At 38.8% G+C, this 13914-nt stretch overlaps 1 protein-coding gene across 19 annotated transcripts in view; it reads right to left on the bottom strand.

The window, feature by feature from the left end:
• Nucleotides 1-891: 891 nt before the first annotated feature.
• AFDN (afadin, adherens junction formation factor) overlaps nt 892-13914 on the bottom strand; it is a 251176-nt gene continuing 238153 nt past the window's right edge. For 10 of the 19 annotated variants that reach the window (XM_072141135.1, XM_072141136.1, XM_072141134.1 and 7 more), the window contains 3 exons: nt 12931-13441; nt 4152-4236; nt 892-4061 (listed from right to left, as the gene is read on the bottom strand). In XM_072141135.1, coding sequence (XP_071997236.1) covers nt 3908-4061; nt 4152-4236; nt 12931-13441 — 750 coding nt within the window. In that variant the 3' untranslated portion in view covers nt 892-3907. The remainder of the gene's footprint in view (nt 4062-4151; nt 4237-12930; nt 13442-13914) is intronic. The other 9 variants (XM_072141143.1, XM_072141148.1, XM_072141144.1 and 6 more) reach the window with 3 other exon arrangements.

Here is a 13914-nt window from a genome sequence, read left to right on the forward strand (position 1 = left end):
ACGGTCCTGGAAGACAAAAAAAATACAAACACACACACAAAAGGGCGTGTTGCCAAGGGGAGAGGCGGACATGCTCGTTGCCAAGGGGGGAGGGGGATATGCTCATTGCCAAGAGGGTGAGGAGCATGCTTGTTGTCTAGGGTGGAATGGGGACATGCCCGTTGCCAAGTGGGAGGGGGACACAGTACTACCACTCCAATCCTGTATATATGGGGATACAGTACTACCACTCCAATCCTGTATATATGGGGACACAGTACTACTACTTCTATGCCGTATACCTGCAAATATGCATGTATAGATGATACAAGCATGTACATCTATATATCCAGTTATATATTCCCCAATGGAATCTAACCTCACTCTCAGTAAAGAGAAAATGGAGTCTGGGCTTGTCAGGTGATCAAATTTGGGCTTGGACAAGTTAGTGACATTATTTGCAGGCCCACTGTATTTTTTACAGAATACTGTGAAAATACGGGTTACATACAGATGTCATACAGCCTGTATTTGCAACCACAATACAGCTGTAAATACAGGACAGAAAATGCATACGGCCGTGTGAATGTACCCTAAGAGTTACATGTATTGTTCAAGCGGGTGTTTAACCCCTTACACACCACAGTCAAGTATGTGGCGTGTTTGTCCTTTCTGTTTTCCTTTTTGTTTCTTACTTTCTAATCCATGGGCCGTGTATGCTCATTTTGGACTTGTGCTCCTTTTTTTTGTCCCTCTACATTGGGTCCTGCGAGACCAATCCTTATATGCTTTGATCAATGTGTATCTTGTCTCTCCATGTTCCCCTTAAGTTTACTGTTGATTTAAAACAAATATAAAAAGCCAAAATCCAATTACATACAAACTTTATTAAAATAGTTTGCAAGTAAAATACATTACAAATTGGAAATTACAGCAGGTTTTTTTTATAAGGAACAATTATGAAAAGTATGTTTTATGACAAAGTTAAAAATGTACGTGTAAGCTTCCAATTTTTGTATTTTTAATTTTTTTTTTTTACAAACAAGCGTTTATACAGCAATAAAATATATTCTGTGTTATCACCTTTCAGTAACCAGTATACTTTGTGTATACTACTATAATCAAAACTATGTTTTTCCTCATTACATATTTACTACACACTTCACTAGGGTCTGTCAGGAAATAATAAAAGAAAAATAAGGTAATGGATTTCATGAATGGGCTCCTTCAGGAATTTGTAAGCTGTACGTTACTCCCTTCGTCATAACACACATGCTCATATCCAGCTCATATATGTGCAGCTTAAAGACTGGTATTCAGCTCAGAATTTAGTATCTGCATTTGTAAAATAATTTAATTAAATAAATGTGTACAAATAGTAGTGTAACCTTCTGTACACCATGTAAAAATTAGGCTACAGAATTTGTAACTCCTGTGCTGAATCCACTTTTTGACTTGCATACTGGTGAAGATACAGACCATAATACTTCTGGGTGAAAACCTTCTATATTTACTTGCCACTATGAAAAGAACTAATTCCAATCAGTTCTTGTTTACATTTTTTATTTAGAAAGAATTGCCCATTTATCAAAATTAGTCTTCATCTGCCGTCAAGCGTAGGGCCTACTCCACTGCCAGCCATGACCCCCCCCCCCTCCATGGGGTAAAGGAAAGAATAATCACAATCGCTGTTGGTTCACTAGCAATTTTAATTGCCAGGATCCCGATTTTTATATGCTTTAAATATGAAAAGGTCTAAAGACCAGTCCCATTAACAAAAAACTTCAATAAAGTAAAGTTTTCAACTTTATATGCAGCATTCTCTCCAGGAAAGATCCTGAAAGGTTTTGTAAGAGGGAGAAAAAATTTAATCTTTCATTGTTTGAATCAAGATAGTTTTGTGAACTAGTTTTTATGTTATGTTCTTTTAAACTAGGGTTTTGCACTTAGTCTTGACTAACACTGTTATAACCACAAGACTGGTTCTATATTGAAAATCAGTCAGTAGAAAATCTCTTACAGATAGAGTTGGTATCTCATAGTAGCATACGGGGGGGGGGGGGAATGTATCAGACTGTCGCAAGCACTGTGCTGTACGTCAGATTGACCATAGGGGTGTAGACAGCTTGATAAATCTGGCATATGAGGTGTTAATGTAGATACAGTTTTTATTTAATTGAAAAGTCACAGACAAATGCCTGGCATTTACACACTTAGGCTAAATTCACACTAACGATTGCCTGCCGTACTGCATGGGGGGGGGGGGGGGCACGTTGGCGCCGGGGAGAGGAGGAGGGGAGTAGTGACGCTCATCCCCTCTCCATAGAGAATCTTGGTCATTTGTGCTGCACCGTACAACTTAATACAGCCCCGTGCGCCCATTGCCAGCCTATGGGGGGGGGGGGGGAGCACGTATATCCGACGTATATACGTCAGCCATATATATACGGCCTACGGCCCTCAGCATGAGGGCTGAGTACTAAGCTTTTTTTCTACCACACAAGAAGACTGGAATGAATGTTCAAATATGGCACAAATCAGTCAGTGTAACAATTATATGCCAGGAGGCAGATTTATATGACACAAGATATGACAGTTACCTATGATAATACATTTGCCCCTTAGAGGTGATTAATTTCAACCCTTAACCAGTCAGGCATTGTCTAGCATTAGAAAAATATAAGCTCAAAGCTTATTTTGAAGATCCTCATATAAAATGTAATGCAAATAATAACAATTATATTAATAAAAATGTTTGAATTAAATTGTAAATTCCTGTAGTGTACGGCCAAACAGCATTGGTCCTAAGGCAGAAGAACAACTGCTCTATAATAATTACATAATGCAGATGTGAACACAACCTTGGCTTTAAAATCCTATTAATTCTTTGTAGCAGAAAAAGCTAATATACTAACAAAAAGAACATCAGTAGCTTGCTTAGGTTTATATATATATATATAAAAAAAAAAAAAAAAAAAAAATCAACCCAGAGATGCAAATATAGTGCAAAACCATTTCAATGATTTATTAACCCGGCTGACCTACAATTAACTTTTAGCTATTTTTATTTATCTACATAGGTTTACTTGTTTTACAGCTTACATGAAGGATGTCCAAGGTTTTTGAGCTTAGAATGCAATATAAGAGGTGTCTTGCATCTATAACGGTTAAAGTATTTTGCTTTGTAATATTTGTAACAGACAAAATACTGCTATAGGGAAAGCGACTGCATAATTTGTGGCCAGATCATGTTCCACATAGAGGTCTATGCCCACTAATCATAGTGCGTTCAGCACATTGCTTCACTGTACTGTGACCCTGCCCACAAACAAAAATGAAAACAATAAGACCACACCCGCAACTACCTAGTGGTATTTTAATTAAGAAACTGATTTTTAGACTTTTGTAGAATAATCAATGTAATTTTTCTATCATTTATGTTAAAACTGTAAGCTAAAATGTATAACTAGTGATGTGCAAAATCTTAATATAGAAAATCTTGATACAGTCTACCACATTTTTCTTTGAAGTTTATTAATCAAGAAAAAAAAACACTATTTAGCAATCAAAATTTCTGTAATCTCCTACAAAATAATAATTGCTTTCAAGTGAAAGTTACAATCAAAATGAACTCATGGATGTGTGTATATACATAAATATTTATATATTTACACACATATATAGATATGTTTAAATATCTTAATTTTCACAACTTTGAGCGTAAAAGGCCCTTAAGCAGTATTTCTACATTTCAAATGAACAGTCTTAGAATAAAGGAATCATAAAATTATTCTTTACAGAAAAAATATATATTTCTCCACTTTACACACCTTTAAGCTATAATACCCTTCCCATAAAGTTCTATGATTAAGAAACACATTTTAAACTCTAAATTCAAAAAGACACATTTCAGGGAAAACAATCTTTCTTATTTTGTATTTAGCTCATTCTCTAATTCCATTAGTTTGCGGGAAGCTTTTACTTTGTTTGAAATATCTTGGCCTTGGGAGAAAAGACGCTGACGTTCCTTAAAAGTTAAGCTTTCCGGAGCTCCACCAGAATTAGAGGCATCACCTTCTTGGCTGTATGAAACAAAGGGGTTTTTTTAGAAATAAAAAATGCAAAAAAATATATATATAATTTTTTATACAATACATGTACCTCAAATTTACCTTTTTAACCTTTTGTCTCTTAAATCTTTATATATTTCAGTGTTTCCAACAACCACACCTGCTGATCCAGTGTACAAATTTGACCCTGGTGACAAAAAAAGGATTTTATGAATGAAGTTGCATTATATTCACATAAAATGCATTTATCTGTATCACATCTTTCATAAGCTTCATGCAATGGATTCACCACTCTGTTGTGGGATCAGGCCCTAATTTTAGAATGCCTACATATAACCGCAATGGAAATCTACACAAGAAACTGTGTGTAGCCAGCTAGTGCAAGAGACCAGGAATACTGCCTTTTGTGGTATCAATAATACATTTTTATTAAATGCCTTATTAGTAAGTGTGCCTATTATTGTAGAGGATTTTAGGTAATGTAATTTTACTGTCCATCCACCAATCCTATATCACTATCAATAGTATAAGTATGGTCTAAAATAACAAACCGATTGACACTTTTGATAAATCTTGTCATTCAGTATCAAAGAGCATAACTGTTGTAGTGGCAAGCAATCAGAGCTCAGCTTTAATTTTCACACAACAGTCGATAAAATGAAAGAAAATGGACTAGAACAGTTCTGCTAAATCTCCCCCATGAGATAGTCCATATACACACAGTGGAGGAAATAAGTATTTGATCCCAGGATGCTATTTTACCCACCTACCAAGAATGGGAAGGTCTGTAAAAAATTTTTTTTTAGGTACACTTCAACTGTGAGAAAATCACATTGTAATATTTTTAAATTAATTAGCATTTACTTGCATGAAATAATTATTTGATCCTCTACCAATGAGCACTCAGTTTTTTGTTAAGAAGCTCCTCCTACTTTGCACTGATTAACTGTATTAATTGCACCTATTTGAACATAAAAGACACCTGTCCACACACTCACACTCCTACCTCTCCACTATGGACAAGACCAAAGAGCTGTCTAAGGACACCAGGGACAAAACTGTAGACTTGCACGAGGCTTGGATGGGCTACAGGCAATCAGCTTGTTAAGAAGAAAACATCTGTTTGCACAATTATTAGAAAATATAAGAAACACTAGATGACCATCAATCTTCCTCAGTCTGGGGCTCCTTGCAAGATCTAACCTCCTGGGGCAAGATTCTGAAAAGTTCAAGAAATCAGCCCAGAAAGCCAGCTGGAAATGCAGTCTCAAAGATAAATCGATAGTAACACACTACGCTGCCATGGATTAAAATCATGCTGGGCTCGCACGGTCCCCCCTGCTCATGCCAGCACATATCCAGGCATGTTTAAAGTTCCTCCACGGACCATCTTGATGATCCAGAGATGGCATTGGAAAAGGTGATGTGGTCAAAATGAGACCAAAATAGACCTCTTTAGTATCAATTACACTTGCTGGGTTTGGAGGAACAAGGAGGATGAGTAGAACCCTAAGAACACGGTCCCAAACATGAAGCATTGGGGTAGAAACATCACACTTTGGGACTGTTTTTCTGCAAAGGGTACAGGATGACTGCACTGTATTAGAGAGGATTAATGAGACCAGATGCAAGGTTTTGGACAAAAAACCTTTTCTCAGTAAGAGCATTTAAGATGGGTCGTGGTTGGGTCTTTCAGTATGACAATGACATAACACAAAGCCTGGGAAACTAAGGAGAGAACGGCTCTGTATGAAGCATTTCTGTTTTTTTTTTTTTTTTAACATATGTCTTGCACAGTTGAAGTGTACCCACAATAAAAATTACAGACCTCTCCAATTTTTGTAGGTGTGAAAAATAGTTTGGATACACCTTTTAATTTAAAGAGTTTTCTGTATTTTCATGACTATAAAAATTTTAGATTCACACTGAAGGCATCAAAAAATGAATTCACACATGTGGAATTATATACTTAACAAAAAAAAGTGTGAAGAACCTCTAGAATATAAGACATATTTTCAGGGGTTTCAAAGTAGCCAACTTTTGCTTTGATTACTGCTTTACCTCTTGAAGCTCAACAAGACAATGCCAAAAGTGTGCAGTCACCAGAAATGGTCTTCCAACAGTTTTGAAGTTGTTCCCAGAGATAACAAGCCCTTGTTGGCGTTTTTGCCTTTACTCTGCTGTCCAGCTCACCCCAAACCATCTCTATTGTGTTTGGATCTGGTGACTGGGCTAAATAACACAAGGAATTGACCTGGCCTCCACAAACAAGTCTCTTCTGCTTGTTGCGTGCCCTTAGCAGTGGTTTCCTGGCACCTATTTTACCATGAATGCTGCTGTACACAGTCTCCTCTTACCAGTTGTTGTAGAGATGTGTCTGCTGCTAGAACTATGTGTGGCACTGACCTGGTCTCTAACCTGAGCAGAGGTTAATGTGCGATTTCTGAGGCTAGTGACTACCTCTTGAAGCTCATCAAGAGAATGCCAAGAGTGTGCAAAACAGTAATCAAAGCAAAAGGTGGCTACTTTGAAGAACCTAGAACATAAGACATATACTTCACAAAAAAGTGGGAAACAAATGAAAATATAATTCAACATGTATTACCGTATATACTCGTGTATAAGCCGAGTTTTTCAGCACAAAAAATGTGCTGAAAAACGTCCCCTCGGCTTATACACGAGTCTATAACAAAAAAATTACCCACTTAAAAAAAAAATAAACTTAAATACTCACCCTCCGATGTCAGCGCAGCTCCCCGATGTCGGCGCGGCTTACCGATGTCCCCGATGTCAGCGCGTCCCGTCTTCTTTCTTCTCCGCGGCTCCTCTTCTCTCTTCTATCTTCCGGCATGGAGGCGGCCATGGTTTCTTAGTGGCCGCGCATACTATGACGTCAGCAGCGGCCGCGTCATAGTATGTGCCTGCTAGAAGAAGAGATGGCCGCGTCCATGCCGGAAGAATGAAGAGGAGCCGCGGAGAAGAAAGAAGACGGGACGCGCTGACATCGGGGACATCGGTAAGTCGCGCCGACATCGGGGAGCCGCGCTGACATCAGAGGGTGAGTATATAAGTTTATTTTTTTAAGGGCCGTGGGGGCAGGCTGGCTGTAAACTACTAGGGGCTTGCTGTATACTACTAGGGGGCTGCTGTATACTACTAGGGGGCTGCTGTGTACTACTAGGGGGCTGCTGTATACTACTAGGGGGCTGCTGTATACTACTAGGGGGCTGCTGTATACTACTAGGGGCTTGCTGTATACTACTAAGGGCTTGCTGTATACTACTAAGGGCTTGCTGTATACTACTAAGGGCTTGCTGTATACTACTAAGGGCTTGCTGTATACTACTAAGGGCTTGCTGTATACTACTAAGGGCTTGCTGTATACTACTAGGGGGCTGCTGTATACTACTAGGGGCTGCTGTATACTACTAGGGGCTGCTGTATACTACTAGGGGCTTGCTGTATACTACTAGGGGCTGCTGTATACTACTAGGGGCTTGCTGTATACTACTAGGGGCTTGCTGTATACTACTAGGGGCTTGCTGTATACTACTAGGGGCTGCTGTATACTACTAGGGGCTGCTGTATACTACTAGGGGGCTGCTGTATACTACTGGGGGCTGGCAGGCTGTATACCACTGGGGGCTGGCAGTCTGTATACTACTGGGGGGGTTTGACCAATGCATTTCCCACCCTCGGCTTATACTCGAGTCAGTAGTTTTTTCCAGGTTTTGGTGGTAAAATTAGGGGTCTCGGCTTATACTCGGGTCGGCTTATACTCGAGTATATACGGTAATTCATAGTTTTGATGTGTAAATTTACAATTTTTATATTCATGAAAATTAAGTCAAGCAGGAAGGGGGATGACTGTATCATAGCCAGTGAAACTGCAGCATTAAGGGGCTCTAGGAAAAACTCCCCCTGGAGGTCCTTCAGGCTCATTAGCAGAAATTTAGAAGTTGATTTTTAGAAGGAAGAGGCCATGGATAACAGATATAAGATTACAATAGTCACCGTGCCTGGATCTATGAGTAAGTGCTTCTGGTTTATCCATGCTCGATTTTGAGCTTACGCAATCACTGTGGTAGTCAGAACTTCCTCTTCCCTCTGCCAGATATAACCTGCAGCAAAGGAAGTTCCAGCACACAGTGGGAGGGGAAAGTTCTCCTTTCACACTAACAGCCTATAAATTTGCAAAAAGTAAGGGCTATGGGAACCACCCCAGTAGCCTTTGAGACTTATTAGTATAATTGTAAAAGTTCATTTTTGAAGGACGGAGGCCATGGATAACAAATATAAGATTACCACAGTCACTGTGCCTGCCTATGAGTAAATGTCCCTGGTTTATCCAGGAATTTGATGGTAGTTTTGGATGGTCCACAGTTCATTATTTATTTACTGTATAAATGTATCTATACAATTGCAAAGACCTAGAGCTGTGATGGTGAACCTTTTAAGACACAATAAACTGATATGAAGAACACTCACAGGTGTACACCACCGAAAAAGTCAATATATAAAGTAAGGGGAGAAGGGGAAGAAAGAAAAAGGTGAGAGTGTCTTTTAAGGCATAACTTTTATTATACTCATGTAGAAAGGAATGGGTTGAGTCCCTTTTTATATTTTTCTTGAGTGTATTTATCTTTACTCTCACTGATCAGCACTGTAGGTTTGTGTAATGCCACACTGGGACTAGTAATGAGGGATGTCCCCATAAAATATTAAAAAAGTTTTCCCTCATTACGATTAAAACTCCCAATTAGTTTGTATAGAAGGAAAAAATTACTCCAGGGAAGTAAATGTGCCCCCAAGAAGAAGCAGAGTCCCCTCTGCGTAGCACATGTTGGGAGGTTTTTCTTATCCCATTGTAGGTCAGCTGTAATTTACTACCAGCAATAGTGTGTGCCAAGATATCCATCTCTACTAAATATATGTAGTAGCAGTGTGTGGAAGTAGAGCCCGTCCTTTCTCTGTTATCTGTGGTGACGGGATCTTGCTTTGCACACTTGCACAGCAGGCCTAAAATTGACTCCTAAACAGCTGTAATATATTGCAGCAGCAGTGTATGCAGGTCCCTTCTCTTCTATCTTTATTATGAACAGGATTATGCCCTGTACACTTGCATAGCCGCCTAAGACAGCTTCTCTTAGAGAAAACTAGATGAGCAGATGAGATGCATACATAGTCCACTAAAATAATGGACATTTGTAGTGATGCATTAAAATAATTGAATTGTGTGCAAGAGCCCTAAATGTCGGTTCACTTTTTTGGGCTACGACAAATTAGAGGGGAGTTAAAGGAAATATACAACTTTGGAAAAGTAAAAAACTAGAAATACTCACCTCTGCTCCTCTTCATCTTGTCCTCGACTAGTCTTTACATGCCAGGATCACTGGAAGAAAAAAGCTATTATTAGCAGGCCTGAGCGTAGGGGACAAGATGTCCAGCGCTCAGGGCAGATGCATTCACTCGCCACCTCCCTCCCTCATACTGGACGTGTGACAAGCTGGGAGCATGGGAGAGGGAGGTGGCGAGGGTGTGCATAATTAGCAGCACGGAACACTGGACATCTTGTCCTCGTGCTTCGGGTGGCTAATTACTTTTTTCTATCCCAGGGTGTCAAGACTAACGGAGGACAGCTCTGCTATCAAGATGAAAAGGAGCAGGAGTGAGTATTTCTAGGTGTTTTTTTACTTTTCCGAAGTGGTAGATTTCCTTTAACCCATTACTGACATGTAACGTAATAGTACGTCACATGCTGGGTGCGAGCTGAGCCTTCTCCATGGCAAGTAAAACTTTGCTGCTTATTGCAGCAAAGGCTTACCGATAACAGCCGCTGACCGCTGCCGGCAGCTTAAAAAAAATGGCGCCCATCTTGGCAAGGATCCTCACTCCCTATGATATCATCGGGGATTGGCGATCCGTCGACATGAAAGCCTCAGGTCTTCCGAAGACCCGATGCTGTCTTGTTTTAACCCTTTCATTACAATGTGCAGATCAATGTAATAAATGAGGAGGAAATTCCCCATATAATACCATACTGTAAAAATGTAAACAAAATTTAAAAAAGTTAAAATAAAAATGATAAAAAAAAATATAAAAATTCAAATCATCTTTCCCTAGAAATAAATAAATAAATAAATATAAATAAACAGTAAAAATCATGAACACATTTGGTATCGCCGTGTCCGAAAATGCATGATCTACCAAAATATAATAACGGTCATTTTAAAGTCGAAAATGGCACTTTTTTGCCATTAACAATATAAAAGAATTCTATAAAAAGTGATCGAAAGGTCATACAGTCCTGAAAATGGTAGCATGGAAAACGTCATCAACAGTCACAAAAAATTACACCACCCACAGCTCTGTACATGGAAAAATAAAAAAGTTATAGAAGGCTGGGAGTGAAAAATGAAAACGCAAAACGAAAAAGGGCATCGGCGGGAAGGGGTTAAATTTGCACTGAAAATTGCTTGCCCCATATTTATTAACCTCTTAGGCCGCGATCACAGGTGGCGTTTTGAACCCGTTTTTAAGCAGTCCGTTCAAAAACACATGCATTTTAAATGCATGTTTTTTTTTAACTGTTTTAATTAAGATAATTGAGAAAAATGGACAAAAACGGACGCCTTTTCAAACGCATGCGTTTTAACAGACTGCTTAAAAACGTGCCAAAACGGCACATGTGATCACAGGGCGATGGCACATATGGTGTCTTTAACCCCTTTTTGGCCTGTTTTTAAGCAGTCCGTTAAAAAATGCATGTGTTAAAAAACGCATGTGTTTTTGACAGGTTTGACCAATTATCTTAATTAAAACAGGTAAAAAATGCATGGGTTTTAACGAACTGCTTAAAAAGGGGCAAAAAACAGGTTCAAAACGCCACGTGTGCCATCACCCTTAGGGTGCAGTCACACATTGCAGTTAAAACTGGATCGCAATCAGCTTTGAGGTGGTTTTAGGTGCAGTTCTGTTAATTTAACAGATGAAAGACATTTGTGGAACAGGTTTCCCCTTCAAAATCAAATTCACCCGTTAATTTAACAGGTGACAGACATGAAATGAACAAAACTGCACCTAAAACCACCTCAAAACTGTTTGCGGTAAAGCTGTAACTGCAATGTGCGACTGCACACTAAGGGTGGTGTTACACGTGGCGTTTTGAACCCATTTTTGTTCTTTTTTAGTCATGTGTTTTCATGTATGTTTCCTATGGAGAGGGGCGGGAGTGAGTTGCGCTCACCTCCTTTTCCCCGCGTGCCGCCGTTGTTAACTCTTCAATTGCGACTGGTGGCATTTAAAAGGCGGCAGTGTGTGGGTGGCAGCATCTTGTTTCCTATCATCGATTCCCATTACATCATCGGGGATCACCAAACAGTTGCCATGACAGCCTCGAGCCTTTGTAAGACTTGATGTTGTATGGTTTCTGCAGAGTCGGGCCAGTGGCACATTGTAATGAATCATGTGTAAAAACACTGTATACTTATATGGTGGGAATGATCAGACTCTGGTTAAAAGTACCCTAGAGGGTCCGAAAATGGCAAAAAAAATTTCTTTAATAAAGTTAAACTAAATTCAAATCTTTCCTTAGAACCGATTTAAAACTAAATAAACCGTAAAAAAACACAAACATGTTAGGAATCGCTGTGTCCCAAAATGACTAAACGATATACAGGCGGTCCCCTACTTAAGAACACTCGACTTACATACGACCCATAGTTACAAACGGACCTCTGGATATTGGTAATTTATTGTACTTTAGTCCTAGGCTACAATAATCAGCTGAAACAGTTATCAAATGTGTCTGTTATGAATCTTTAGTGTTAATATTGATTATTATGACAACCCAACATTTTTAAAATCCAATTGTCACAGAGACCAAAAAAGTTCTGGCTGGGATTACAATGATAAAATATACAGTTCCGACTTACATACAAACTCAACTTAAGAACAAACCTACAGACCCTATCTTGTATGTAACCCGGGGACTGCCTGTATATTATAAATAATGTCACTAAGAAGTAAAATTTGTTATGGAGAAAATAAGTACTCACACAGCTCTGTACATGAAAAAATAAAAATGATTAGATTTTACTAGATTTTTAAAGATGGCGAGCAAAAAATGAACGAAGAAACGCTGTGATGCAAATCGATTAAGGGGATTTAGACTATTTTCAGGCAATTTTCCCCAACTTCCAACCAAATAGATCTCACAGATTATTTACTCCCATTTCCAAAGAGCATTAGTCCATTGCTGCCTTTGACCAAGAAGGTTGCGGTAAAGCATGTAGTGGGGTTACTGAAGATCGGACTAGATGGCAGCCTTATAACCATGGAAAGAAATTAGAAAACAAATATTTATCAGTTTTCTAATTGTAGATATACTGTTGATGAAACACATACTGTGTCATACATTGTGTCAAATTGAGGAGAAATGAGAAAACTAATACCAAAGTGAAACAATTCTACAACAAAAAAAAGTTAACCATTTTGGTTACAATGAGTTTAGTGAAGAAGCGGCACGTTAATAAACAAAACCACTACTGTATAACAGATGAGTAAAAGCTCATGCCAGCAGCATATGGCCTAAATGAAAAACATGGAGAAGCAAAGCATGGAAGCCAAAACCAACAGTACTTTAGATTTTTGCAATTATCTAGAATATATTTTAAAAAAGGGAAAACTAAGATTTAAGAGATTTTCAGTTCTACAAATAAAGGGGAAAATAAATTCTATGCTAATTGATCAAAAAAGGCCAGAAATACAAATAAAGCAAAGGAAATAAAGTCAGAAACTGAGGATAGTCTAGAGTATAAAAATTACCCAAAAAGAAAAGATGTTTTCCTATTACTATATAGTCATATGTTGTACACTGTACCTTTGGAGTTGCTTTGGTGGAGCAAACTTGGTTTATTTGATATGGGAGGGGCCAGGCCTGTTTTTTTGACAGTACTGTTGGCATTGACTGCAGTTGGCAGGAATGAGTTTGAAAGAAAGATTCCATCGGATACAGGACGAGGTTGGCGTGCAGCAGGCAGCTGTGGTTTAGATGTAGCTGGAAGAAGGTCACCATAAGACTTTCTTGTGGTGGAATACTTATCCTGACCTGTTAGGTTTGAGTCTTCCTCATCATCAGTGTATGCAACAAACTTGGCAGTGTAAACGGTGTCAGGTGAAAGGGCCTGTGTTTTGAGGTAGGAAGTGTTTCGCTGAGGAGGGGGAGGCGGAGCATTAGACAGTAGGGGTGGGTGTTTGTGTTCATATTCCTGTGGGAGTGGAGGTCTGTACAGACCAGGCTCTTCTGGCTCTAGTAATCTTCGTTCTGCTTCCTCATGTTGTCTGCGCCTCTCTGCTTCTAATCGATTGTAATATTCTTCTTCTTGCCTCCTCTACCCAGAAATAAAAGAACTCAATTAAACATTTATACAGAAAATATAAACCCATGCTCAATGGAAACAGAGCAAAACTAAAGTTTGTCTTCGGTGTCAAATAGACATGTTTAGTCATTTTTGAATTTCCCTTGTCTTTTCCATTTCTGAAATCCATACAGATTGTCATTCTTTTGGGAGGGCAAAAGAACTTTTCATACTAACTTTTCAGACTACCTTACAGATTGATTTGTGACCCCAAGAGTGATGCCACACATGGTGTTTTTAGTCTGTTTTTAAGCAAGTGTTTTCAGTCCGTGAAACACATCCATTATTGACCGTTTTTGTCAGTTTTTTTCCAATTATCTTAATTAACGCATGCTTTAAAACTGACTAAAAAGCCATGTGTGGAATCACCCTTAAGCAATTACAGGTCCTTATGGACCTGTTTAGGGTCTCAAATTGACCTGTAAAAAGGCTGTAGGAGTAAAAAA

This window comes from Engystomops pustulosus, chromosome 3, assembly GCF_040894005.1.
Source record: "Engystomops pustulosus chromosome 3, aEngPut4.maternal, whole genome shotgun sequence".
Taxonomy (NCBI): domain Eukaryota; kingdom Metazoa; phylum Chordata; class Amphibia; order Anura; family Leptodactylidae; genus Engystomops; species Engystomops pustulosus.